At 51.3% G+C, this 26,037-nt stretch overlaps 1 protein-coding gene across 2 annotated transcripts in view; it reads right to left on the bottom strand.

Moving 5' to 3' along the window:
• The window catches only part of LOC140403320 (adhesion G protein-coupled receptor E5-like), a 101,835-nt gene that overhangs the window by 42,797 nt on the left and 33,001 nt on the right, over positions 1 to 26,037 (bottom strand). The window contains exons 5-10 of one of the 2 annotated variants that reach the window (XM_072491169.1): positions 22,451 to 22,567; positions 13,126 to 13,300; positions 12,183 to 12,287; positions 4,956 to 5,140; positions 2,007 to 2,171; positions 854 to 1,045 (exon numbers count right to left, since the gene is read on the bottom strand). In XM_072491169.1, the coding sequence (XP_072347270.1) occupies positions 854 to 1,045; positions 2,007 to 2,171; positions 4,956 to 5,140; positions 12,183 to 12,287; positions 13,126 to 13,300; positions 22,451 to 22,567 (939 nt within the window). The remainder of the gene's footprint in view (positions 1 to 853; positions 1,046 to 2,006; positions 2,172 to 4,955; positions 5,141 to 12,182; positions 12,288 to 13,125; positions 13,301 to 22,450; positions 22,568 to 26,037) is intronic. The other variant, XM_072491170.1, reaches the window with a different exon arrangement.

A 26,037-nucleotide genomic window follows, 5' to 3' on the forward strand; every position in this document is an offset into this window, starting at 1 on the left:
TTTTTTCCCCCCCAAACCCCTTTTCCTCAAATTTCTATTTTATAATATTCATTTATTGCTATATTTCTGAATTTGGTACCAAACAGTGGGTTATTTTGGTGAAAATAATGGTATCGGTCCTTGGTTCAGGAACCAATACCCCACTTACGATGCTGTCCCGACGGGAAAATCTGTTCCGACCCGGTACGTTTCGACTTACGACGCGGTCCTCAGGAACCAATCGCGCAACAAGTCCGGGGGTCGCCTGTGTTCGTCTGAACACAGAATATTAGCGCAGAATATTAGTGGGTTATAAACTAGCTTCACGGCCATTTAGACAAGTTGAGTGAGTGGGCAAACACATGGCGGATGCAATGCGATGCGGCCAAATGTGAAGTTATCCAATTTGGTGTGAAAAACAGAAAGGGACAGTATTATTCAAATGGCGCTGGATATACAAAGGGATTTGGGATGTCCTTGTGGACCAGTCAGTGGCAAATGGTGTGTTGGCCTTCATTGTAAAAGGATCTGAGTTCAGAAGTGGGGATGTCTAACTACAGTTGTACAAGGCAAATACACTCCTGGTAGGCAAGGGAATTAAACATTTACTGGGGGGGTCGATGGGAATATGGAGCTCAAAGCAAACAGATCAGCCATGATCTTGTCGAATGAGGAGCAGCACTCGAGGGGCCGAACGGCCTACTTTTGACCTTATTCCATATGTTTGTACGTTCGTCTTGAAGCCTGATTCAATGGGAAAGCAGAGTTGAATGTCCTCCTCCTACTCCGACTTTCCTCAATCGCTTCCCAGCTTGGCTTTGGGGATAAGAGGCTCCTCTTTGCTCACTCCGGCAGGCTCTGCCCCGGCCCTTACCTGGTTTCCGGTTGCTGAGAGGCCAATAAGAAAGAGTAGCTCCGCCACAAACAGACACAGGCACAGGTGGGTGTGGATGGTGGTCCGCGGGTTTTGAATGGCTCGGCACTTGATGAAGGTGAGGATCGCAGTGAGGAGACTCAGCAGGGAGATAATGATTCCGATGTAAGTAATGGTGGTCAGGCCTGGGCCCTGCACAGTGAAAGAATGAGCAAACCTTAGCCACAAGCATGCTGAGATTTCACTTCTGTTACGAGTAAGGTGACAGTACGATAGCAGCAAAGGGAGGTCTCGTGGCGCAGTGGTTAGCACCCCTGACTCCGAGCCGGAAGCTCCGTGTTCGACTCCCAATCCCGGAATGTGTAGGCCGAGGCAAAACAGGTTGAACACCTACCTTCAAAATCCTTCCAGCGCTGACCAATGGCAGACGATAAGAAAGGGAGAGGCTCTTGGTCAACTACGCCCCCCCTCGAGCTATAAGCCCCCAGCGACAGAGAGTGGCCTGTTCCGGGGGCAGATGAAACTCTCGCACCCCGCTGGATGCAGGAAGAGAGATACCAGCTGGACAAGCTATGGGCGGCACGGTAGCACAGTGGTTAGCACTGTTGCTTCACAACGCCAGGGACTCAGGTTCGATTCCCGGCTTGGGTCACTGTCTGTGCGGAGTCTGCACGTTCTCCCCGTGTCTGCGTGGGTTTCCTCCGGGTGCTCCGGTTTCCTCCCACAAGTCACGAAAGACGTGTTTGTTAGGTGAATTGGACATTCTGAATTCTCCCTCTGTGTCCCCGAACAGGCGCCGGAATGTGGCGACTAGGGGATTTTCACAGTAACTTCATTGCAGTGTTAATGTCAGCCTACTTGTGACTATAATAAAGGTTATATCTGTCTGTTATATCTGTCAGACCTGCTGAGATTGTCCACTATTTTCTGTTTTTGTTTAGGATTCTAGCTCCCGCGGTAATTTGCATTTATTTTCATGATCCCTTTCTGCTTGCTGCCGTTTACATTGCTAATGAGGCCGTTCATTGCACCTTCACCCACACTCCTGAATAAAATGCATAGGATAAACGACCCCCACCCTTTGAGCTGCTATCACCAAACAGGGGCCTAGTCCTGTTTTGAACAGGCCTTCCCAATTCACACAGGTTCTTACCTCCACTTTGTACAGAGCAACTAGCACAGCAAAGCTAGTGAGGTGCGTGGACCGGCAGGTGGTGTGGGTGTGATTGGAGGACACCTTAGTACACCCACTGGTCGACCAGATAAACTTCTTCTTATCCCAATACACGCAGATTGTGTAGTCTTCAACATCATTCTCCTGTGAACAACAGGAGAGAAGAAAGCTCATTTTCTAACAGTACTCCCTAATATACCCCACATACCTCACTGTAACACTCTCTGATATACCCCACACCCCTCACTGAAACACTCTCTGATATACCCCACACCCCTCACTGTAACACTCTGATATACCCCACACCCCTCACTGTAACACTCTCTGATACACCCCACACCCCTCACTGTAACACTCTCTGATATACCCCACACCCCTCACTGTAACACTGTCTGATATACCCCACACCCCTCACTGTAACACTCTCTGATATACCCCACACCCCTCACTGTATCACTCTCTGATATACCCCACACCCCTCACTGTAACACTCTCTGATATACCCCACACCCCTCACTGTATCACTCTCTGATATACCCCACACCACTCACTGTAACACTCTCTGATATGCCCCACACCCCTCACTAACACTCTGATATACCCCACCCGCTCACTGTAACACTCCCTAATATACCCCACACCCCTCACTGTAACACTCTCTGATATACCCCACACCCTTCGCTGTAACACTCTCTGATATACGCCACACCCCTCACTGTAACACTGTCTGATATACCCCACACCCCTCACTGTAACACTGTCTGATATACCCCACACCCCTCACTGTAACACTCTCTGATATATCCCACCCCCTCACTGTAACACTCTCTGATATACCCCACCCCCTCACTGTAACACTTTCTGATATACCCCACATCCCTCACTGATACACTCTCTGATATACCCCATACCCCCCGCTGTAACACTCTCTGATATACCCACACCCCTCACTGTAACACTCTCTGATATACCCACCCCCCCGCTGTAACACTCTCTGATACACCCACACCGCTCACTATAACACTCTCTGATACACCCCACACCCCTCACTGTAACACTCTCTGATATACCCCACACCCCTCACTGTAACACTCTCTGACATACCCCACATCCCTCACTGTAACACTCTCTGATATACCCCACACCCCTCACTGTGACACTCTCTGATATACCCACACCCCTCACTGTGACACTCTCTGATATACCCACACCCATCACTGTTACACTCTCTGATATACCCCACACCCCTCACTGTGACACTCTCTGATATACCCCACACCCCTCACTGTAACACTCTCTGATATACCCCACACCCCTCACTGTGACACTCTCTGATATACCCCACACCCCTCACTGTAACACTCTCTGGTATACTCCACACCCCTCACTGTAACACTCTCTGACATACCCCACACCCCTCACTGTGACACTCTCTGATATACCCCACACCCCTCACTGTGACACTCTCTGATATACCCACACCCCTCACTGTGACACTCTCTGATATACCCCACACCCCTCACTGTGACACTCTCTGATATACCCACACCCCTCACTGTTACACTCACTGATATACCCCACACCCCTCACTGTGACACTCTCTGATATACCCACACCCCTCACTGTTACACTCACTGATATACCCCACACCCCTCACTGTAACACTCTCTGATATACCCCATACCCCCCGCTGTAACACTCTCTGATATACCCACACCCCTCACTGTAACACTCTCTGATATACCCACCCCCCCGCTGTAACACTCTCTGATACACCCACACCGCTCACTATAACACTCTCTGATACACCCCACACCCCTCACTGTAACACTCTCTGATATACCCCACACCCCTCACTGTAACACTCTCTGACATACCCCACATCCCTCACTGTAACACTCTCTGATATACCCACACCCCTCACTGTGACACTCTCTGATATACCCACACCCATCACTGTTACACTCTCTGATATACCCCACACCCCTCACTGTGACACTCTCTGATATACCCCACACCCCTCACTGTAACACTCTCTGATATACCCCACACCCCTCACTGTGACACTCTCTGATATACCCCACACCCCTCACTGTAACACTCTCTGGTATACTCCACACCCCTCACTGTAACACTCTCTGACATACCCCACACCCCTCACTGTGACACTCTCTGATATACCCCACACCCCTCACTGTGACACTCTCTGATATACCCACACCCCTCACTGTTACACTCACTGATATACCCCACACCCCTCACTGTGACACTCTCTGATATACCCACACCCCTCACTGTTACACTCACTGATATACCCCACACCCCTCACTGTAACACTCTCTGATATACCCCACACCCCTCACTGTAACACTCTCTGATATACCCCACACCTCTCACTGTAACACTGATATACCCCACACCCCTCACTGTGACACTCTGATATACCCCACACCCCTCACTGTTACACTCACTGATATACCCCACACCCCTTACTGTAACAGTCTCTGATATACCCCACACCCCTCACTGTAACACTCTCTGATATACCCCACACCCCTCACTGTAACACTCTCTGATATACCCCACACCCCTCACTGTAACACTCTCTGATATACCCCACACCCCTCACTGTGACACTCTCTGATATACCCACACCCCTCACTATAACACTCTCTGATATACCCCACACCCCTCACTGTAACACTCTCTGATATACCCACACCCCTCACTATAACACTCTCTGATATACCCCACACCCCTCACTGTAACACTCTCTGATATACCCCACACCCCTCACTGTGACACTCTGATGTATGACATGGCCCTTTCTTAGGGATTATTCTAGTTGGCAGCTATAACAATGAGGCTCTTACGCGCCGAGTGCTTGAACCCTCTCATGGCAGTGACAATTTCCCCAGTTTTACAAACCTCTTTGTTCCTGATGATAAAGGTTGTGTTTTGGTAGATTTTGTAGCTGACCATTGTCGCTGTCAGAAGCTGTGAGTGCAGCTCCAAATATTGTCTTCCATACTTCTTATTCTCCATTTCCAAATCGCAGTCTTCCATGATAGATCCCATTCGGCTGCTGACGATCAAGGAGGCCGCCGCAAAACCTGTCAGGAGGCAAAGGCCACAACGTTACTTCCAGCCCAGAACGTCTTGTATTTGGAGAGAAGGCTAAACGCAGCTATGGAGCTCCTAAACGTTGGAGCATTTCTGTAAGTGACCCCAAGTCCCAGCCGCTTGGTTCCTCGCTGATTCGGAGTATTGTGGTTTGAAGTCCCACTCCATTGAATTCACTGTGGGGGTAATGGGGTGATGTTGTGGTTAGGTAGCCCAGGCTGATTCTTTGGGGATGGCGGAGGAACGTGGGATCAAATCTCATCACGGCAGCTGAACTCCATTCATAAATCTGGGGCGGGATTCTCCAATAATGGGGCTATGTCCCCACGCCCGCGTATAAACCCACGGGAATCACTCTGGGCTCACCTGGAGACCGCCCAGCGATTGGCAGGGGGCTAGCAGGGCCCCGGATTGCTCCTCGCAGCTCCGGCTGCCGATATGGGGCCCTGCACTTCTGGTCGGGGATCCGCGCATGCGCAGAACGGCGGCCTCAGCCGGCCGCGCGGCGCGACATGGTCGACCCACACCGCGGACCGGCACCGACAACACCGCCCACGCCCGCGGATCGGTGTCCCCCGATCGGAACCCTGGCCGTCCTGGGGAGGCCTCCCCCTCCACCCCGGCGAAGGATCCCGCCCCCACCAGCCAACATTCCCGCTGGGTGGGACCATGAGAGACCCACGTCGGCGGGAACCCGGGCAGTTGCCTGCGGAGAACCGCCGCAGGGCCACTTTCACCGGCCCCTGACCGGCACCGCGTCGACCGTGCGCGCCTGATTGGCGACGATTCTCCTGGGACCGGAGAATTGCGGGAGCAGCGTCGGACCCATTCCACGCCCCCACGCCGAGTGCGATTTCAGCATGGTGGCTCAGAGAATCCCGCCCCTGGAATTGAAAGCTAGCCTCAGTCCATGGTGATCACAAAGACCATCATTGATTGCCCCTTCAGGGTAGGAAATGTCCCCTCCTTACCTGGCCTGGCCTATCTGTGACCCCAGGCCCACTCTGTGTGGCTGACCCTCGATTGCCCTCTGAAATGGCTGGCCAAGCCATTCAGTTCAAGGGCCATTAGGGTCGGGCAATAAATGCTCCCCAGCCAGCGACAGCCACATAGAATCATAGAATGTACAGTGCAGAAGGAGGCCATTCAGCCCGTCGGGTCTGCACCGGCCCTTGGAAAGCGCACCCTACTTAAGCCCACAACTCCACCCTATCCCCGTAACCCAGTAACCCCTTTTGGACACCAAGGGCCAATTTATCATGGTCAATCCACCTAGGCGCCGGCGCTGTGAGGCGGGCAGTGCTAACCTCTGTGCCGCCCTGCCGCCCCTGGAGACTCTATGCCGATCCTGGACGGTTCACAACTCGAGTGCAGGAGAATGATTTGTCACAGAAAGAGACACACTTAGAAGAGGCACTGAGGACATCGAAGGCACTGAATGTATTGGCAACCTAACCTGCCATGTCCTGTGCGCAGAGAGCCGGACATGTCCAAGCCAGCCAATTACTGCCACACCAGTCTACACTCGACCATCAAACGGGGCGGCAGAAGCTCTCTCCCGCAATGCGATCAGGCGGCAGACACTCACCAAACGAACCACTCACCGGGGCTCAGGCCGACCCGCTCCAAATCTGGTGACAGCATTGGTCCAAACATGGACAAAGAGTTGAGTTGCAGAGGGGAGGTGGGAGTGACTGCCCTTTGATGGCTGCATTCGGCCAACTGTGGCATAGAAATGTGAGTTCACGCTAAACCATGTATTGGAATACATCTCATTGTTTGTGGTATCAGGATACAACGGGCACGATCTAATAAAACAGAGTCCGTTCTGGGCGGGATTAGAGGGGTCACTTGCAGCACTGGGAATGACCCCGTTAACTGACGGCATCTATTGTTGGGCCTCAGCACGGAAGGCCCACCAAGGCCACGTTTGGTCATCCAGCCCCCCGGGCCCAATCCACAGTACGGGCAAAACGCCGGCCTGGTACCACCAGCCTGCCATCCTGGCAACGCTTTCGCCACACTGACAGTGCCAAGGTGCCAAGGCATAGTCAGAGCCAGAGTGCCAACCTGCTAAGAGGTTAGCCACCCAGGGGCCTCTCCCCCAAGTGCCGTTGCACCTGAGGACCAGTGCTTTTCTCATTAGAACGGAGAAGGATGAGGGGCGACTTGATAGAGGTTTATAAGATGATCAGGGGAATAGATAGAGTAGACAGTCAGAGACTTTTTCCCCGGGTGGAACATACCATTACAAGGGGACATAAATTTAAGGTGAAGGGTGGAAGATGTAGGGGGGATGTCAGAGGTAGGTTCTTTACCCAGAGAGTAGTGGGGGCATGGAATGCACTGCCTGTGGAAGTAGTTGAGTCGGAAACATTAGGGACCTTCAAGCGGCTATTGGATAGGTACATGGATTACGGTAGAATGTTGGGGTATAGATTAATTTATTCTTAATCTAGGACAAAAGTTCGGCACAACATCGTGGACCGAAGGGCCTGTTCTGTGCTGTATTTTTCTATTTTCTATGTTCTATGTTCTAAACAACGCTCACCTGTGATCTCCAGGTTGAAGGCATGCAGTCCCAAAGCCTTGGGTAGATCTGGCCAGTGCATATTAAAGTGAGACTAGCTGCCCGCTATAAACATGCAGATTCACCAATTCCGCCCCAGATCGCAACGTCTCGCAAGACCCTGTTCGACCTCGCGAGCGGCCTCCCGCCAGGTTTACTGCCCGTGTCATACCCCGGGCCAAGCGTGGCGTGACCGTTAGATCGCGCCCAATGAGTGAAATCCTCCAGGCGATGTTTTGTGAAGGATGAGAAGATGATGGGGTGGGAACTGTTTGGGGACAGGGCGTCACTCATCACATGCTTATTTTGGTGATAACCAGAGGCCTAAACCTAAAGAACTAATTGCACAAGAACAAAGATCAATACAGCACAGGAACAGGCCCTTCGGCCCTCCAAGCCTGTACGGGTCAGGATACCAACCTTTGCTAAAACCCTCAGCACTTCCTTGTGCCGTATCCCTCTGTACCCATCCTATCCATGTGTTTGTCAAGATGCCTTTTGAACACCGATAATGTATCTGCTCCCACAACCTCCCCTGGCAACGTGTTCCAGGCACTCACCATCCTCTGTATAACAAACTTGCCTCTCAAATCTCCTCTAAACTTTACCCCACGGACCCTAAACCTATGCCCCCTAATGACTGACCCCTCCACCCTGGGAAAGAGTGCCTGCCCATCCACTCTATCCATGCCCCTCATAATCTTGTAGGCCTCTATCAGGTCGCCTCTCAAACTCCGTCGTTCTAATGAAAACAGTCCGAGTCTATTCAGCCTCTCCACATAGCTAATTAGTACAGTGCTATGGAAGCTGGGGGGAGTTAAATTCAATGAAGTCAAAGAATTGGAATAAAATGTCTGGCTCAGATGATGATGGAACTGTTGGATTGTTTTCAAAACCCATCTGGTTCACTCATGTCACCCAGGGAAGAACCTCTGCTGCCCTCTTGTGGTCTGGCTCCCACATCTTAGAATCATAGAATCATAGAAGTTTACAGCATGGAAACAGGCCCTTCGGCCCAACCAGTCCATGCCGTCCAGTTTTTACCATTAAGCTAGTCCCAGTTGCCCGCACTTGGCCCATAACCCTCTATACCCATCTTACCCATGTAATTATCTAAATGCTTTTTAAAAGACACAATTGTACCCGCCTCTACTACTACCTCTGGCAGCCCATTCCAGACACTCACTACCCTCTCAGTGAAGAAATTGCCCCTCTGGGCCCTTCTGAAACTCTCCCCTCTCACCTTAAACCTATGCCCTCTAGTTTTAGACTCCCCTACCTTTGGGAAAAAATGTTGACTATCTACCTTATCTATGCTCCTCATTATTTTATAGACCTCTATAAGATCACCCCTAAGCCTCCTACGCTCCAGGGAAAAAAGTCCCAGTCTATCCAGCCTCTCCTTATAACTCAAACCATCAAGTCCCGGCAACATCCTAGTAAATCTTTTCTGCACTCTTTCCAGTTTAATAATATCCTTCCTATAATAGGGTGACCAGAACTGCACACAGTATTCCAAGTGTGGCCGTACCAATGTCTTGTACAACTTCAACAAGACGTCCCAACTCCTGTATTCAATGTTCTGACCAATGAAACCAAGCATGCTGAATGCCTTCTTCACCACCCTGTCCACCTGCGACTCCACCTTCAAGGAGCTATGAACCTGTACTCCTAGATCTTTTTGTTCTATAACTCTCCCCAACGCCATACCATTAACTGAGTAGGTCCTGGCCTGATTCGATCTGCCAAAATGCATCACCTCACATTTATCTAAATTAAACTCCATCTGCCATTCGTCGGCCCACTGGCCTAATTGATCAAGATCCTGTTGCAATCCTAGATAACCTTCTTCACTATCCACTGTGCCACCAATCTTGGTGTCATCTGCAAACTTACTAACCATGCCTCCTAAATTCTCATCCAAATCATTAATATAAATCACAAATAACAGTGGACCCAGCACCGATCCCTGAGGCACACCACTGGTCACAGGCCTCCAGTTTGAAAAACAACCCTCTACAACCACCCTCTGTCTTCTGTCGTCCAGCCAATTTTGAATCCAATGGGCAACCTCACCCTGGATCCCGTGAGCTTTAACCTTCTGCAACAACCTACCATGCGGTACCTTGTCAAAGGCTTTGCTAAAGTCCATGTAGACAACGTCTACTGCACTGCCCTCATCTACCTTCTTGGTCACCCCCTCAAAAAACTCAATCAAATTTGTGAGACATGATTTTCCACGCACAAAGCCATGCTGACTGCCCTGAATCAGTCCTTGTCTCTCCAAATGCTTGTAGATCCTGTCTCTCAGAATACCTTCTAGCAACTTACCTACTACAGACGTTAGGCTCACCGGTCTGTAGTTCCCAGGCTTTTCCCTGCTGCCCTTCTTAAACAAGGGCACAACATTCGCCACTCTCCAATCTTCAGGCACCTCACCTGTGGCTGCCGATGATTCAAATATCTCTGTTCGGGGCACGATGACCAATATCATAAGGGTTAGCTAACTTTATTCCCAACGGAATATGAACACAATTGCAGGCCTGTGCGGCCTGGTTGCATATACATTTATTTGCACGTGCTATCTGATCCTCGACCCCTTGGTCAGGTGGCCCCCCCCCATGAAGTACAGAGTGTACCGTATGGTATCCCACAGAAGGGCCCACACAACAATCACCCTGATAGCCCAGGATAGGGCCAGAATCCTGGAACTCCCTCCCTCACAGCAATCTGGGTGTACCTACGCTAACGTACGCTCACTGCCACCTCCTCAAGCGGCAATTAGGGATGGGCAACAAATGCTGGGCCTCGCCAGCGATGCCCATATCGCCTCAATGGAAAAATAAAACAAGGGTGGCAAGCAGCATCGCGGCTGGTTTGGCGCCGGGCAGGCACAGTGTGTCGGCCGGGAGCCAAAAAGTCGGAAACCTGCTAGTTTAAAACCACATCGCAATTCTCCCAATGGTTTATTGCCGGTCGGTCTTCCCACGCCCCAGATGCGCTGGAGGCAGGCCAGAGTAGGTCCATCAGGTTAATCCGGGGTTTGGCGGGGTTTTCTTATGGAGAGACTTTGAGTAAGTTGGGCCTGTGCTCATTGGAGTTTCGAAGAATGAGAGGCGACCTTATTGAGACATATCGGATTCTCAGGGGGTTTGACAGGGTCGATGCTGAGAGGTTGTTTCCCCTTGCGGGAGAGTCTAGGACCAGAGGGCAGAATCTCAGAGTCAGGGGGTCGCCCATTTCAGACCGAGATGAGGAGGAATTTCTTCTCCCAGAGGGGAGTGAATCTGTGGAATTCTTTACCGCAGAGAGCTGTAGAGACCGGGTCGTTAAGTATGTTCACGGCTGAGATAGAGAGATTGTTAATCAGGGGGATAAGGCGGAAAAGTGGGGTCAAGAGTTATCACATCAGATCCGTCATGATCTCATGGAATGGTGGAGCAGACTCGATGGGCCGAATGGCCTACTTCTGTTCCTCCGTCTTATGGTCTTGTCAGGCAACATACCTGCACAATGACCTTAAGCTCAGTAAAAGACATGCGGTTGAAAGAGTGCAAGGAAAAAATGGAGAGGTAGAGAGGCAGGGATATTCAAGACTTTAATTCTAGGGTTTCAGACCAGAATCGGGGATGCCCAAGCGAGCAGAGTCTGAGGAGATTTGTGAAGCTCGAGGAGTTCACAGAGGTACAGTGATTAGCACTGTTGTTTCACAGCACCAGGGTTCCAGTTTCGGTTCCCGGCTTGGGTCACTCTCTGTGTGGAGTCTACACGTTCTTCCCGTGGCTGCTTGGGTTTCCTCCGGGCGCTCCGGTTTCCTCCCACAAGTCCCGAAAGACGTGCTATTGGGGAATTTGGTCACTCTGAATTCGCCTTCAGTGTACCCGAACAGGCGCCGGAATGTGGCAACTAGGGGCTTTTCACGGTAACTTCATTGCAGTGTTAATGTAATCCTACTTGTGACACTAAGAAAGATTATTATTAGTAGATCGGGAGGGATGAAGGCATGGAGGAATTTGAAAACGTGGATGAGGATTTTAATACGATGGTTGACCAAGATTCAATGTTGATCGGTGAGCAGGACAGGGTGCGAGTAAAGACATTTGGGTGGGATTCCCTGCCCCGCCGCGGCACATTTCTGCCCCGACCCGCAGGCGGGATTCTACGTTACGCTGGCCGGTCAATGGGGTTTCCCATTGTGGGGCAACCCCGCGCCGTCGGGAAACCCCCGGGCGCCGGCGTAACGGAGAACCCCGCCGGCGGAGAATCCTGCCCACTGTCAGTAGGGTTTCCGCTTCGCGTGGCTCGCCCATCACATCAACGGGGAACCCGCTGGGGGGGGGGGCAGGTGGGGGCCACTTTTGGCAGGACCGGATGATCCTGCCGGTGGAAGCGCTGGGAAATCCGTCCCTTTGTATGAGTTACCACTCACGACTTTACTCCTCACAGAGAAAATAAAATGATACCATTTGACTTTGATTTGTCTTTTTCCCAGTAGAAGTCCACCTGATTTTCTTTGGCCAATAAGACCGTAGTTCCTTTGGTGCCTTCAAGGGTTTGAATTTGGACATCTGAAATTCAATAAGAAATATTAGTTGATACCTATCTTTTTATCCCATTTATATGGACCAATAGAGTTTAATGCATTCGGCCCATTATGCACCGGCCGTCAAGCACATCTCTACTGTAATCCCATTTTCCAGCACTTGGCCCGTAACCTTGTCTGCTTTGATGTTTCGAGTGCTCATCTAAATACTTCTTCAATGTTGTGAGGGTTCGCGCGTCTGCGACCCCTTTCGGGCAGCGAGCTCCAGATACCCAGCACCTTCTTGGTGAAGAAACGTTTCCTCAAATCCCCTCGAAATCTCCTGCCCCTCACCTTAAATCTCCTGCCCCCAGGTCGGTGACCCCATATAGAGCGAGACTGGTCGTGGGTTTGGGAGGTGCTGCCCAAGGAACATTGGCGAGTTGCTGCAGTGCATCTTGTAGATGGCGCGCACGGCTGCCACTGATGGTTCAGGAATTGAATGTTTGCGGACGGGGTGCCAATCAAGCGGGGCTGCTTTTTCCTGGATGGTGTCGAGCTTCTTGAGTGTTGTTGGAGCTGCGCTCATCCAGGCAAGTGGGGAGTGTTCCATCACACTCCTGACTTGTGCCTTGTCGTCGGTGGACAGGCTTTGGAGAGTTACTTGCCACAGGATTCCTAGTCTTCAGTTAACAAGACATGGTAATCGGGGAGAGGGGGTGGGGAGTAGCTTCTCTGTTAGCCAAGAGGTATGGAAGATAATTGCTGAACTCTCTATACCCCTGCTGTCAGAGTGCAGGGAAGGAATCCAGCCTGGAACCGACTGGGCTGCACCCCCGCCATTACGAACTGCGCTTTCCATAGATGCTGCGGCAGAATCTTACCCATGTCGGCTGTTGTCACATTGCACTCCGTGGCGTTCATGGTGGCTGCTGCCATCATAACGGTGCTCTCCATCGAATTCAGCAGCAACGTGACCCCTTTGTGCCTCTCATCTTTGCGCATTTTCTGCCATTCAGACTTTTGATTGATAATTCTGACAGCGGCGGCTGCGACGTCCTGGGGGGGAAGTAAAAACCTCAAAGGGTAGCTGTCGGTTCAGGTTTGTGGGAGGTGGGGGGGGGGGCATTTTACTGTGTTATGGGCCAGGGTTTAGAGAACCCCAAAGTATATCATGGAGTTCACCTGACCCACAACTTTTAATAGATTTTGGTTATGGGGAGCACAAGGGCCCACTCTACAGGTGTGATGCAACAGAGAGCTAAAGTATGTTTAAACAAAAACGATGTTTATTCTATGAATCCAGTTAACATTTTATAAACTCACAGTAAACAGTTTATCAACTACCAACCCTGATAACCCCCCAAAAAGATACAGTACTCTATAGGTCACCCTTAGTAACTGATGCACGATCAATGACCACTAAAGCGAGGTTGTAGTCCAACTGAAGGCTTTAATAAGCTAGAGGTTCCCCCCAGCCGCTCAGGTACAGAATGAAGGCTTATGGGGCGGCACGGGCTCTTATACCCCACCTTGCAGTGCGGAGCGACCATACAGCTTGACCAATAGGAAACATACAATATCTACCAATGGTGTTGCAGCATTACCAGGTACCGTAATACCTCTACACAGACTACCACATTCACCCCCTGTTAAAAAAGAGTCCGGCGTGGGTGGTGGCCTGAAATTACAACATGGTAACGTGGTGGAAATTATAGCTATGGAGGTACCGTAATACCTCCGTACAGCGTTTTGTAACGATTTACAATTCTATTTGCATCGGGTGGAGAGGAAAACTGCAGGGGATGGGCACAATGGAAATGTGGAGCTTGTTCAAGGAACAGCTACTGCGTGTCCTTGATAAGTATGTACCTGTCAGGTAGGGAGGATGTGGTCGAGCAAGGGAACCGTGGTTTACTAAAGCAGTCGAAACACTTGTCAAGAGGAAGAAGGAGGCTTATGTAAAGATGAGACATGAAGGTTCAGTTAGGACGCTCGAGAGTTATAAATTAGCTAGGAAGGACCTAAAGAGAGAGCTAAGAAGAGCCAGGAGGGGACATGAGAAGTCTTTGGCAGGTAGGATCAAGGATAACCCTAAAGCTTTCTATCGATATGTCAGGAATAAAAGAATGACTAGGGTAAGAGTAGGACCAGTCAAGGACAGTAGTGGGAAGTTGTGCTTGGAGTCCGAGGAGATAGGAGAGGAGCTAAATGAATATTTTTTGTCAGTATTCCCACAGGAAAAAGACAATGTTGTCGAGGAGAATACTGAGATACAGGCTACTAGACTAGAAGGGCTTGAGGTTCATAAGGCGGAGGTATTAGCAATTCTGGAAAGTGTGAAAATAGATAAGTCCCCTGGGCCGGATGGGATTTATCCTAGGATTCTCTGGGAAGCTAGGGAGGAGATTGCTGAGCCTTTGGCTTTGATCTTTAAGTCATCTTTGTCTACAGGAATAGTGCCAGAAGACTGGAGGATAGCAAATGTTGTCCCCTTGTCCAAGAAGGGGAGTAGAGACAACCCCGGTAACTGTAGACCAGTGAGCCTTACTTCTGTTGTGGGCAAAATCTTGGAAAGGTTTATGAGAGATAGGCTGTATAATCATCTGGAAAGGAATAATTTGATTAGAGATAGGCAACACGGTTTTGTGAAGGGCAGGTCGTGCCTCACAAAACTTATTGAGTTCTTTGACCAGGTGACCAAATAGGTGGATGAGGGTAAAGCAGTTGATGTGGTGTATATGGATTTCAGTAAAGCGTTTGATAAGGTTCCCCACGGTAGGCTACTGCAGAAAATGCGGAGGCCTGGGGTTCAGGGTGATTTAGCAGTTTGGATCAGAAATTGGCTAGCTGGAAGAAGACAAAGGGTGGTGGTTGATGGGAAATGTTCAGACTGGAGTCCAGTTACTAGTGGTGTACCACAAGGATCTGTTTTGGGGCCACTGCTGTTTGTCATTTTTATAAATGACCTGGAGGAGGGCGTAGAAGGATGGGTGAGTAAATTTGCAGATGACACTAAAGTCGGTGGAGTTGTGGACAGTGCGGAAGGATGTTACAAGTTACAGAGAGACATAGATAAGCTGCAGCGCTGGGCTGAGAGGTGGCAAATGGAGTTTAATGCAGAAAAGTGTGAGTTGATTCATTTTGGAAGGAATAGCAGGAAGACAGAGTACTGGGCTAATGGTAAGATTCTTGGCAGTGTGGATGGGCAGAGAGATTGCGGTGTCCATGTACATAGATCCCTGAAAGTTGCCACCCAGGTTAGGAGGGTTGTTAAGAAGGCGTACGGTGTGTTAGCTTTTATTGGTGGAGGGATTGGGTTTCGGAGTCATGTTGGAGCTGTACAAAACTTTGGTGCTGCCACATTTGGAGTATTGCGTGCAATTCTGGTCGCCGCATTATAGGAAGGATGTGGAAGCATTGGAAAGGGTGCAGAGGAGATTTACCAGAATGTTGCCTGGTATGGAGGGAAGATCTTATGAGGAAAGGCTGAGGGACTTGAGGCTGTTTTTGTTAGAGACAAGAAGGTTAAGAGGTGACTTAATTGAGACATACAAGATGATCAGAGGATTGGATAGGGTGGACAGTGAGAGCCTTTTTCCTCGGATGGTGATGTCTAGCACGAGGGGACATAGCTTTAAATTGAGGGGAGATAGATATAGGACAGTGTCAGAGGTAGGTTCTTTATTCAGAGAGTAGTAAGGGCGTGGAATGACCTGCCTGCAACAGTAGTGGACTCGCCAACACTAAGGGCATTCAAATGGTCATTGGATAGACATATGGACTATAAGGGAATAGTGCAGATGGGCTTTAGAGTGGTTTCACAGGTCGGCGCAACATCGAGGGCCGAAGGGCCTGTACTGCGCTGTAATGTTCTATGTTCTATTTACTATTTACAATTTATGATTCATAATTAACTATACACTTTACAATGAAGCAATCAGTCGATCGGGGGCTCTGGTCGTCTTCTGTGATCGTCGAAGCTTCGGTGGTGACTCTGGAGGAGGCTCGGGCGTCTGTGACTCCGGGAGCGTGGCCTCGATCTCTGTGGCAGCTTCGACACCCCTAGACGGCGCTGGTGGGGAAAACGGTTGATCTGGGAAGGGAGCGTCTGCGGGGTGCGTCGGTGGGTGGGGGGGCCTCGACGGGGCCGGCGGAAGGACCAATTCTCCTGTGAGGTGAACTGGAGGGAGGGAGGGAGGGACTGGTGATTGGGGTGTGCGTGGGGCTCCGGCGGGTGCCAGGTCTCGTAGGGAGACCGTATCTTGTCGGCCGTCGGGGTACGCCACGTAGGCGCACTGGGGGTTAGCGTGGAGAAGATGGACCCTCTCGACCAACGGGTCCAACTTGTGCGCCCACATGTGTTTTTGGAGCAGGATGGGCCCGGGTGCTGCCAGCCAGGTCGGGAGAGAGGTCCCAGAGGAGGACTTCCTGGGGAAGATAAGGAGATGTTCGTGAGGTGTTTGGTTGGTTGTGGTACAAAGCAGTGACCGGATGGAGTGGAGGGCATCCGGGAGGACTTCCTGCCAGTGGGAGTCTGGGAGATTCCTGGGCCGTAGGGCCAGTAGGACGGTCTTCCAGACCGTGCCGTTCTCCCTCTCAACCTGTCCGTTACCCCGGGGTTTGTAACTGGTCGTCCTGCTCGAGGCGATGCCCTTGCTGAGCAGGAATTGACGCAGTTCGTCACTCATATAGGAGGACACCCTATCGCTATGTATGTAAGCGGGGAACCCGAACAGTGCAAAGATGCTATGGAGGGCCTTGATGACGGTGGTTGCGGTCATGTCGGGGCAGGGGATGGCGAATGTAAACCGGGAGTACTCGTCAATCACGTTCAGGAAGTACGTGCTGCGGTCGGTGGAGGGGAGGGGGCCTTTGAAGTCCATGCTGATGCGTTCAAAGGGCCGGGAAGCCTTTATCAGGTGCGCTCCTCTGGCCGTTAGAAGTGCGGTTTGCACTCCGCAGTCCCTGGTGGCTGTCCTGACCTCCTCGGTGGAGTAGGGCAGGTTGATAAAGTGGAAAAAGCGAGTGACCCCCGGGTGGCAGAGGTCCTCGTGGAGGACTCGGAGGCGGTCCACTTGTGCGGTGGCACATGTGCCGCAGGACAGGGCATCAGGAGGCTCTTTTAGCTTCCCGGGACGTAACAAGGTCTTGTAGTTGTAGGTGGAGAGTTCGATGCTCCACCGCAAGATCTTATCGTTTTTATCTTGCCCCACCGTGCATTATCGAACATGAAAGCAACCGACCGTTGGTCAGTGAGGAGAGTGAATCTCCTGCCGGCCAGGTAATGCCTCCAATGTCGCACAGCTTCTGCTCTGGCCTGGGCCTCCTTTTCGACTGAGGAGTGGCAGATTTTGGAAGCATGGAGGGTACGTGAGAAGAAGGCCACGGGACTGCCCGCTTGGTTGAGGGTGGCCGCCAGAGCTACGTCGGATGCATCGCTCTCGACCTGGAAGGGGAGGGACTCGTCGATGGCGCGCATCGTGGCCTTTGCAATGTCTGCTTTGATGCGGCTGAAGGCCTGGCGGGCCTCTATCCACAGGGGAAAAGCTGTGGATTGGATTAGGGGACGGGCCTTGACCGCATAGTTGGGGACCCACTGGGCATAGTAAGAGAAAAACTCTAGGCAGCGCTTCAGGGCCTTGGAGCAGTGAGGGAGGGGAACTCCATAAGGGGGCGCATGCGTTCAGGGTCGGGGCCTATAACTCAATTTCGCACCACGTAGCCGAGGATGGCTAGGCGGTCAGTGCTAAACACGCATTTATTCTTGTTCTACGTAAGGTTAAGGATCTTTGCGGTCTGGAGGAATTTTCGGAGGTTGGTGTCGTGGTCCTGCTGGTCGTGGCCGCAGATGGTGACATTATCGAGAAACGGGAATGTTGCCCGTAAACCGTACCGGTCAACCATTCGGTCCATCTCGCGCTGGAAGACCGAGACACCGTTGGTGACACCGAAGGGAACCCTTAAGAAGTGATAGAGCCGCCCATCTGCCTCGAAGGCAGTGTATTTGCGGTCACTAGTGCGGATGGGGAGCTGGTGGCAGGCGGACTTGAGATCCACCGTGGAGCAGACCTTGTAATGCGCGATGCTGTTTACCAGGTCGGATATGCGGGGGAGAGGGTACGCGTCCAGCTGTGTAAACCTGTTGATGGTCTGACTGTAGTCGATGACCATCCTATGCTTCTCCCCGGTCTTTACCACCACTACTTGAGCTCTCCAGGGACTGTTGCGAGCTTCAATGGCTCCTTCCCTCAGTAGCCTTTGGACCTCTGACCTAATAAAGATCCGATCCTGGGCACTGTACCGTCTGCTCCTGTTGGCGACGGGGTTGCAATCCGGGGTGAGGTCCGCAAACAGGGAAGGCGGATGGACATTAAGGGTCGCAAGGCCGCAGACAGTGAGGGGGGGTATAGGGCCGCCGAATTTGAAAGTTAGACTTTGGAGATTACACTGGAAGTCTAAACCTTGGAGTGTGGCCGCGCAGAGGTGGGGAAGGACGTAGAGCTGGTAATTTTTAAACTCTCCTCCCTGGACTATGAGGTTTGCTACACAAAAACCCTTTATCTCTACTGAGTGGGAACCGGAGGCCAGGGAGATTTTTTGATTAACAGGGTGGACGAGGAGAGAACAGCGCCTTACCGTGTCGGGGTGTATGAAGCTCTCCGTGCTCCCAGAGTCGATTAAGCAGGACGTCTCGTGCCCGTTGATTAGTACTGTTGTTGTAGCAGTTGAGAGTGTTCGAGGCCGGGACTGGCCCAGGGTCACCGAGGCTAGTTGCAGCAGTTGAGTGTTCTCTTCGGGCGGTGTCTGGTCTGCCGAGCTGGGGTCCTGGGAGTCCATCCAAGATGGCAGCTCCCATTGGTCGCACATGGCTGGGGTTGAACAAAATGGCGGCACCCATCCATCGAACGATGCGTCCGCGGGACAAGATGGTGGCGCCCGAGGGCCGCACGTGGCCCTGGAGGAGGAAGATGGCGGCGACCGCCATCGCCCAGCACCAGGTCAGTGTCCTGTGCTCAGGGTTTTGGGCCTTGCCCAATGGCTGAAAGGTTATTAGAGGTGAGCGGATGGTTACAGTCGGAACAATCATGATCTTATTGAATGGTTCGAGGGGCCGAGTGGCCAACTCCTGATCCGAGTTCACGTGCCCGTATAGGCTGGCACAGGGTGGGGATAGTCAATCCAGGATGGACCGTCTTGACATTTGGGCAGGTTTATCAAACCAATTTCAAGATTTGGGATTTGTTATTGGCCAGGGTTTAGAGAACCCCAAAGTGTATCATGGAGTTCCCCGACCCGCAACTTTTAATAGATTGTGGTGTGGGGAGCACGCGGCCCACTCTACAGGTGTGGTACAGCAGAAATGGGAAAGTATTTTTTAAAGCAAAACAATGTTTATTCTATGAACTCAATTAACCTTTTTAAAACGTACAGTGAACATCTTAGCAACCATTAATTCAAATACAACCCCCAAAGAATACAACGCTAAGTAATGCTTAATAACTTCCCAAACAACATCCAGAAGACAGAAGAAACACCTTTTAACAGAAGCACATCAGGTTTACATTCACTAAGAAGAACAAAGAAAAATTACAGCACAGGAACAGGCCCTTCGGCCCTCCAAGCCTGCACCGATCCAGATCCTCTATCTAAAACTGTTGCCTATTTTATAAGGATCTGTATCCCTCTGGTCCCTGCCCATTCATGTATCTGTCTAGATACCTCTTAAATGACGCTATCGTGCCCGCCTCTACCACCTCCTCCGGCAATGCGTTCAAAGAACTTTCTACGCATATCTCCCTTAAACTTTTCCCCTCTCACCTTGAACTCGTGACCCTTAATAATTGAGTCCCCCACTCTGGGAAAAAGCTTCTTGCTATCCACCCTGTCTATACTTCTCATGATTTGCAGACCTCAATGAGATCCCCCCTCAACCTCCATCTTTCTAATGAAAATAATCCTAATCTACTCAACCTTTCTTCATAGCTAGAGCCCTCCATACCAGGCAACATCCTGGTGAACCTCCTCTGAACCTTCTCCAAAGCGTCCACATCCTTTTGGTAATGTGGCGACCAGAACTGTACGCAGTGTTCCAAATGTGGCCGAACCAAAGTCCTATACAACTGTAACATGACCTGCCGACTCTTGTACTCAATACCCCTTCCGATGAAGGAAAGCATGCCGTATGCCTTCTTGACCACTCTAGCGATCTGCGCAGCCACCTTCAGGGTACAATGCACCTGAACACCCAGATCTCTCTGTACATCAATTTTCCCGTGGGCTTTTTCATTTACCGTATAGTCCGCTCTTGAATTGGATCTTCCAAAATGCATCACCTCGCATTTGCTCGGATTGAACTCCATCTGCCATTTCTCTGCCCAACTCTCCAATCTATCTATACTCTGCTGTATTATCTGACAGTCCCCTTGACTATCTGCTACTCCACCAATCTTAGTGTCATCTTCAAACTTGCTAATCAGACCACCGATACCTTCCTCCAGATCATTTATGTATATCACAAACAACAGTGGTCCCAGCACGGATCCCTGTGGAACACCACTGGTCACAGTTCTCCATTTTGAGAAACTACTGAGAACATTTATAATTCTGAATTCACCAAATGATCAAGAGATAGTCTTTTCATGGCAGAGAGATCAACAGTACACCTGCTCTGTCTGGCTTCAGCTCCAACACTGAAAACGAAACCAAAAAAACACAGACGCACCCAAGCTTTTCCCAAAGTGAAACTAAAAAGCAGAGCCAGAGCTCAGCTCCAGCCACACTCTGACATCACTGCAGTCACATGAGCAGCTAACCATTTCTTAAAGCGACATTGTCATGACAGAATGCAAAGGCCAAGGATGCACACAGCTCATGGCCTGTATCTAGGGTCTGGACTAGACACTGAATAGACTACTCCTTTTCCTCTGAGCTGGCTGAGCTGCTCTTGGCTTTGACAGGTAGGCGAAGTACCTCGAGACATCCCCGACATTCAGTCGGGGAGGGCAGGCTTTCGGCCTGGTTCATCCCCCCCCCCCCCCCCCCCCCCCCCTCAGTCTGTGAAGCACACAGCAGCCCTTTGACCTCTGAGGTACAAAGGTGTGGTTAGGCCACATCCAGAGTACGAGTCGCTCTGGGCACCAAACCCCTTCAGGAAGAATACATTGACCTTTGAGGGAATGTAGGGTAGATTGGCCATGCACGCCAAGGGTTGAGCTACAACGGGAGATTACACAAACTACAGTGGCATTTTCTGGAATTTCTGGAAGGGTGACGCGGTCAAAGCTTTCAAGGCATAAAGGGAGACATAGAATCTCTACTGTGCAGGAGGCCAATTGGCCCATCAAGTCTGCACCAACCTTCTGAAAGAGCTCCCTACCTAGACCACTCCAACACGCTAAACCCGCAAACCCACCTAACCTAAATGATAGGGTAAATAGGGAGAAGCTGGTGATGGAGCCAAGGACTAGTGGACTTAGGCCTAGATATTCGAGTCAGGGCTCTCAGGCAGGAAACCCTTTTGCAAGTGCAATATCAAAGACATTTGAAACTTGCTTCAGCCAATTGGCAATTGATGATAAATCAGTCCTTCATCTGAAACCTGAGATTGACTGATTTCTGGTGTTAAGGAATACGGGGTTAGTCAGGTACATGAAGGGCTGGCACAAGGTCACAGTGGTTAGCACTGCTGCCTCACAGCGCCAGGGACACGGGTTCGATTCCAGCCTCGGGTGACTGTGCGGAGTTTGCACGTTCTCCCCGTGTCTGCGTGGGTTTCCTCCGGGTGCTCCGGTTTCCTCCCACAGTCCAAAGATGTGCAGGTTAGGCGGAGTAGCCGCGCTAAATTGCCCCTAAATGTCCAAAGGATAGGTGGGGTTACAGGGGTAGGGCGGGGAATTGGGCCTAAGGCCCAGGCAGGGCGGTCTTTCGACGGGTCGGTGCAGACTCGATGGGCCGAATGACATCCTTCTGCACTGCGGGGATTCCATAAATTAGGACGCAGAGCAGCAGTGGCGAATGACAGAACAAGCTCGGGGGGCTGAATGGCCCCTCTACTAGCCTCCATGCTCCGAAGAAGTGCTTGTCTCCCTGACTCTGCAGTACCTCTAGTAAAGAGCCAATGTAATATTGCTTACCCTGGTGCCCTGAAGGAGACTGGGCACCCTCTAATGACAGACCTCCCTTAAAGGAGAAATGGAGATGACTCACCTTCAGTGAAAATTCAGACATATTGCTGTCATTGTGCTTATAATCTTGACAATGCTTGTCGATGGCAGAGGACCAAGTGGCGACTGTACAAAAGAAATCATCTCCTTTCGAAGGTTGCTAAATATAGAGGAGAAGCCAATTAAACAGCAATATAAAAAGCCCGAGCTGAGGTTACAAGTCAACAGAATCTCTTGTGTTAATGTGGGTCAGGCACCCCGCGACAGCAGCTGGAACTCATTTGATTAAGTCCCCCATTCATTTACGAGAAACTCTTGTCAAGGAAAGATTAAGAGAGGTTCAAATGGAGCATAAACATTGACAGGAGCACGTTTTCAGAAAAGCTCAGTAGACTAGTGGTATTGCCACTTCACCAATAATCCCGAAGACCCAGGGTTAGTGCTCTGGGGACTTGGGTTCGAATCCCGCCACGGCAGATGATGAAATTTGAATTCAATAAAATATCTGGAATTCAAAGTCTAATGATGACCATGAAACCACTGCTGATTGTCGTAAAAACCCATCTGGTTCATTAATGTCCTTTTGGGAAGGAAATCTGCCCTCCTTACCCGGTCTGGCCTACATGTGACTCCAGACCCACGTGGCTGACTCTTAACTGCCCCCCTCTGAAATGGACGGGCAATTAGGGTAGGGCAACAAATGCCTGGCCCAGCCAGCGACGACCACATCCCAAGAACGAAGGACAAACCACCCCCCCCCGCCCCCACCAATAATCATTAATGCTCACTTGAGTAAAGCCTTTGCTTTGGATTTTTTAATATTCATTTGTGGGATGTGGGCGTTGTTGGTTGGGCCAGCATTTGTTGCCCCATCCCTAATTGCCCTTGAACTGAATGATCCGCTGGGCTGGGCCATTTTCAGAGGGGCCGTTAAGAGTCAACCACAATGCTGTGTGGGTCCGGGGTCATCACGTCGGCCAGATCGGGTAAGGACGGCAGATTTCCTTCCCGAAAGGGGTATTAGTGAACCAGGCGGGTTTTTAAAACAATCGACAATGGTTCCACGGTCTTCTTTAGATGTTTAATTTCTGATGATTTTTACTGAATTAGTCTGCTGTCGTGGGATTTGAACCCAGGTCCCTGAAGCATGACCTACATCTCTGGATCTCTAGTCCAGTGACAATTATGGCACCAGCTCCTCTATAGCAATGTGTGTTAACACTTGACACATTTGGATGCACAGTTCTGAACTCCCTCACAAATGGAGAGACCTTTCGGACCTATGGGCTGGTTTAGCTCAGTGGGCTACACAGCTGGTTTGTAATGCAGAACAAGGCCAGCAGCGCAGGTTCAATTCCCGGACCAGCTTACCCAAACAGGCGCCGGAATGTGGCGGCTAGGGGCTTTTCACAGCAACTTCATACTTGTGACCATAAAAGATTATTTATTTATTTAGTTTTGTCGATCATCCCTCATAATTTTAAAGATCAATATGAGATCATTGTGGTAATGTGGGCCCTTTAAGGGGGCGGACCTGGCAGCCCGCGTGATCGGTTCGGGGCCAATCGCCCGGGAGCACACGAACCCTGGCCAATAGCGAACTAGCGCAGGGAGCAGGGGCCTGAGTAGGGTGGACCCCAGAGGCGTTAGGCAAGACCCATCCTATTGTGTGCCATGCCTTCATTTATCAGCCTTTGCTTTTTTTAATAAACCCCTTTGTTACTACTGGAAGGCCCCAGAGGCTTGTCTCCAGCCACCAGATTGGCGACAAGGTGAAAGGTTCGATCGCAGACTCCAGTACTTTGTGATTCGAGGGTGGAAGGAAGGTGCAATTGGGAAGGGAACGAAGGACCAAATAGAGTCGAGAACCATCAAATCATGGGTGAAAATGTCTAATATCGATAAACCAGACCCATTTTTCCAATGGGCTGTAGCTTGGAGCCAGTATATCTGTCATGACACCCTGGTCTAGTGCGCGGTCAAATCCAGCCCCACAGGCCCGGGAATCCCAACACAAATTAATTAACCAATAATTATGATGACGTTTCTGAAATCTTTGACTGCTCCAATGATTTACAGGCACTAGATTTAAAATGAAACACAATTGTTTATTTATAACAAAGATAGAGATAAGGGGCGTCATTCTCCGACCCCCCGCCGGGTCGGAGAATGGCCGTTGGCTGCCGTGAATCCCGCCCCCGCCCCCGCCGAAGTCTCCGCTCCCGGAGATTGGGCGGGGGCGGGAATCCGGCCGCGCCGGTTGGCGGGACCCCCCGCTGGATTCTCCGGCCCGGATGGGCCGAAGTCCCACCCAGGAATTGCCTGTCCCGCCGACGTAAATCAAACCTGGTATTTACCGGCGGGACCAGGCGGCATGGGCGGGCTCCGGGTCCTGGGGGGGGGGCGCGGGGCGATCTGACCCCGGGGGGTGCCCCCACGGTGGCCTGGCCCGCGATCGGGGCCCACCGATCCGCGGGCGGGCCTGTGCCGTGGGGGCACTCTTTCCCTTCCGCCTCCGCTACGGCCTCCACCATGGCGGAGGCGGAAGAGACTCTCCCCACTGCGCATGCGCGGGAAACTGACAGCGGCCGCTGACGCTCCCGCGCATGCGCTGGGAAACTGACAGCGGCCGCTGACGCTCCCGCGCATGCGCTGGGAAACTGACAGCGGCCGCTGACGCTCCTGCGCACGCGCCGCATTTCCGCGCCAGCTGGCGGGGCAACAAACGCCATTTCCGCCAGCTGGCGGGGCGGAAATCCCTCTGGCGCCGGCCTAGCCCCTCAATGTTGGGGCTAGGCCGCCAAAGATGCGGAGACTTCCGCACCTTTTTGCCGGCGCGATGCCCGTCTGATTGGCGCCGGCTTTGGCGCCAGTCGGCGAGCATCCCGCCGTTGGGGGAGAATTTCGCCCAAGGTATGCAGCACTTAATAATAGAATAATGTGTCCGTTAAATGTGTCCGTTAAATGACCACTCCCCCGGCTGATAGCGAATTAGTGCGAAGTCCTGGGGGCAGGGGCATGGGAAGTGTGGATCCTGGAGCCGTTAGATAAGTTATTCCTGAAGGCCCCCCTTCTCAACCTTGCCCCTCGCCTGAGGTGTGATGATCCTCAGGTTAAATAACCGCCAGTCAGCTCTCCCCCTCGAAGGGTTAAGGTCCAACAGGTTTGTTTCAAATCACTAGCTTTCGGAGCACTGCTCCTTCCTCAGGTGAATCCGAAAGCTCGTGATTCGAAACAAACCTGTTGGACTTTAAGCTGGTGTGGTAAGACTTCTTCCTGTGCCCACCCCAGTCCAACGCCGGCATCTCCACATCTCTCCCCCTCAATGGGGAAAGCAGCCTGTGGCCATCTGGGACTATGGCGACGTTACCTTCAACAGACAAGACCCATCCGGTGTGTTCCGTGTCTGTATACAGACCTGTCGTTGACAAACCACCTGGGCTGTTACACCTGGAAGCCCCCAGAGTGGTGTCTCGAGCGACCACATTCTCCAAGCCGGTCTCCTTTTCTCGAGAAAGGAGCTCCAGCTTGCCCGATCCTTCCGGACAGTTCTAGCCTCTCTGTTTGGGCCATTTTTGCTTTCTGTTAGTTCCTCACCACACTATTATATCCTTTTCATCGCTGAGAGAA

Source organism: Scyliorhinus torazame, chromosome 27, assembly GCF_047496885.1.
Source record: "Scyliorhinus torazame isolate Kashiwa2021f chromosome 27, sScyTor2.1, whole genome shotgun sequence".
Classification (NCBI taxonomy): Eukaryota; Metazoa; Chordata; class Chondrichthyes; order Carcharhiniformes; family Scyliorhinidae; genus Scyliorhinus; species Scyliorhinus torazame.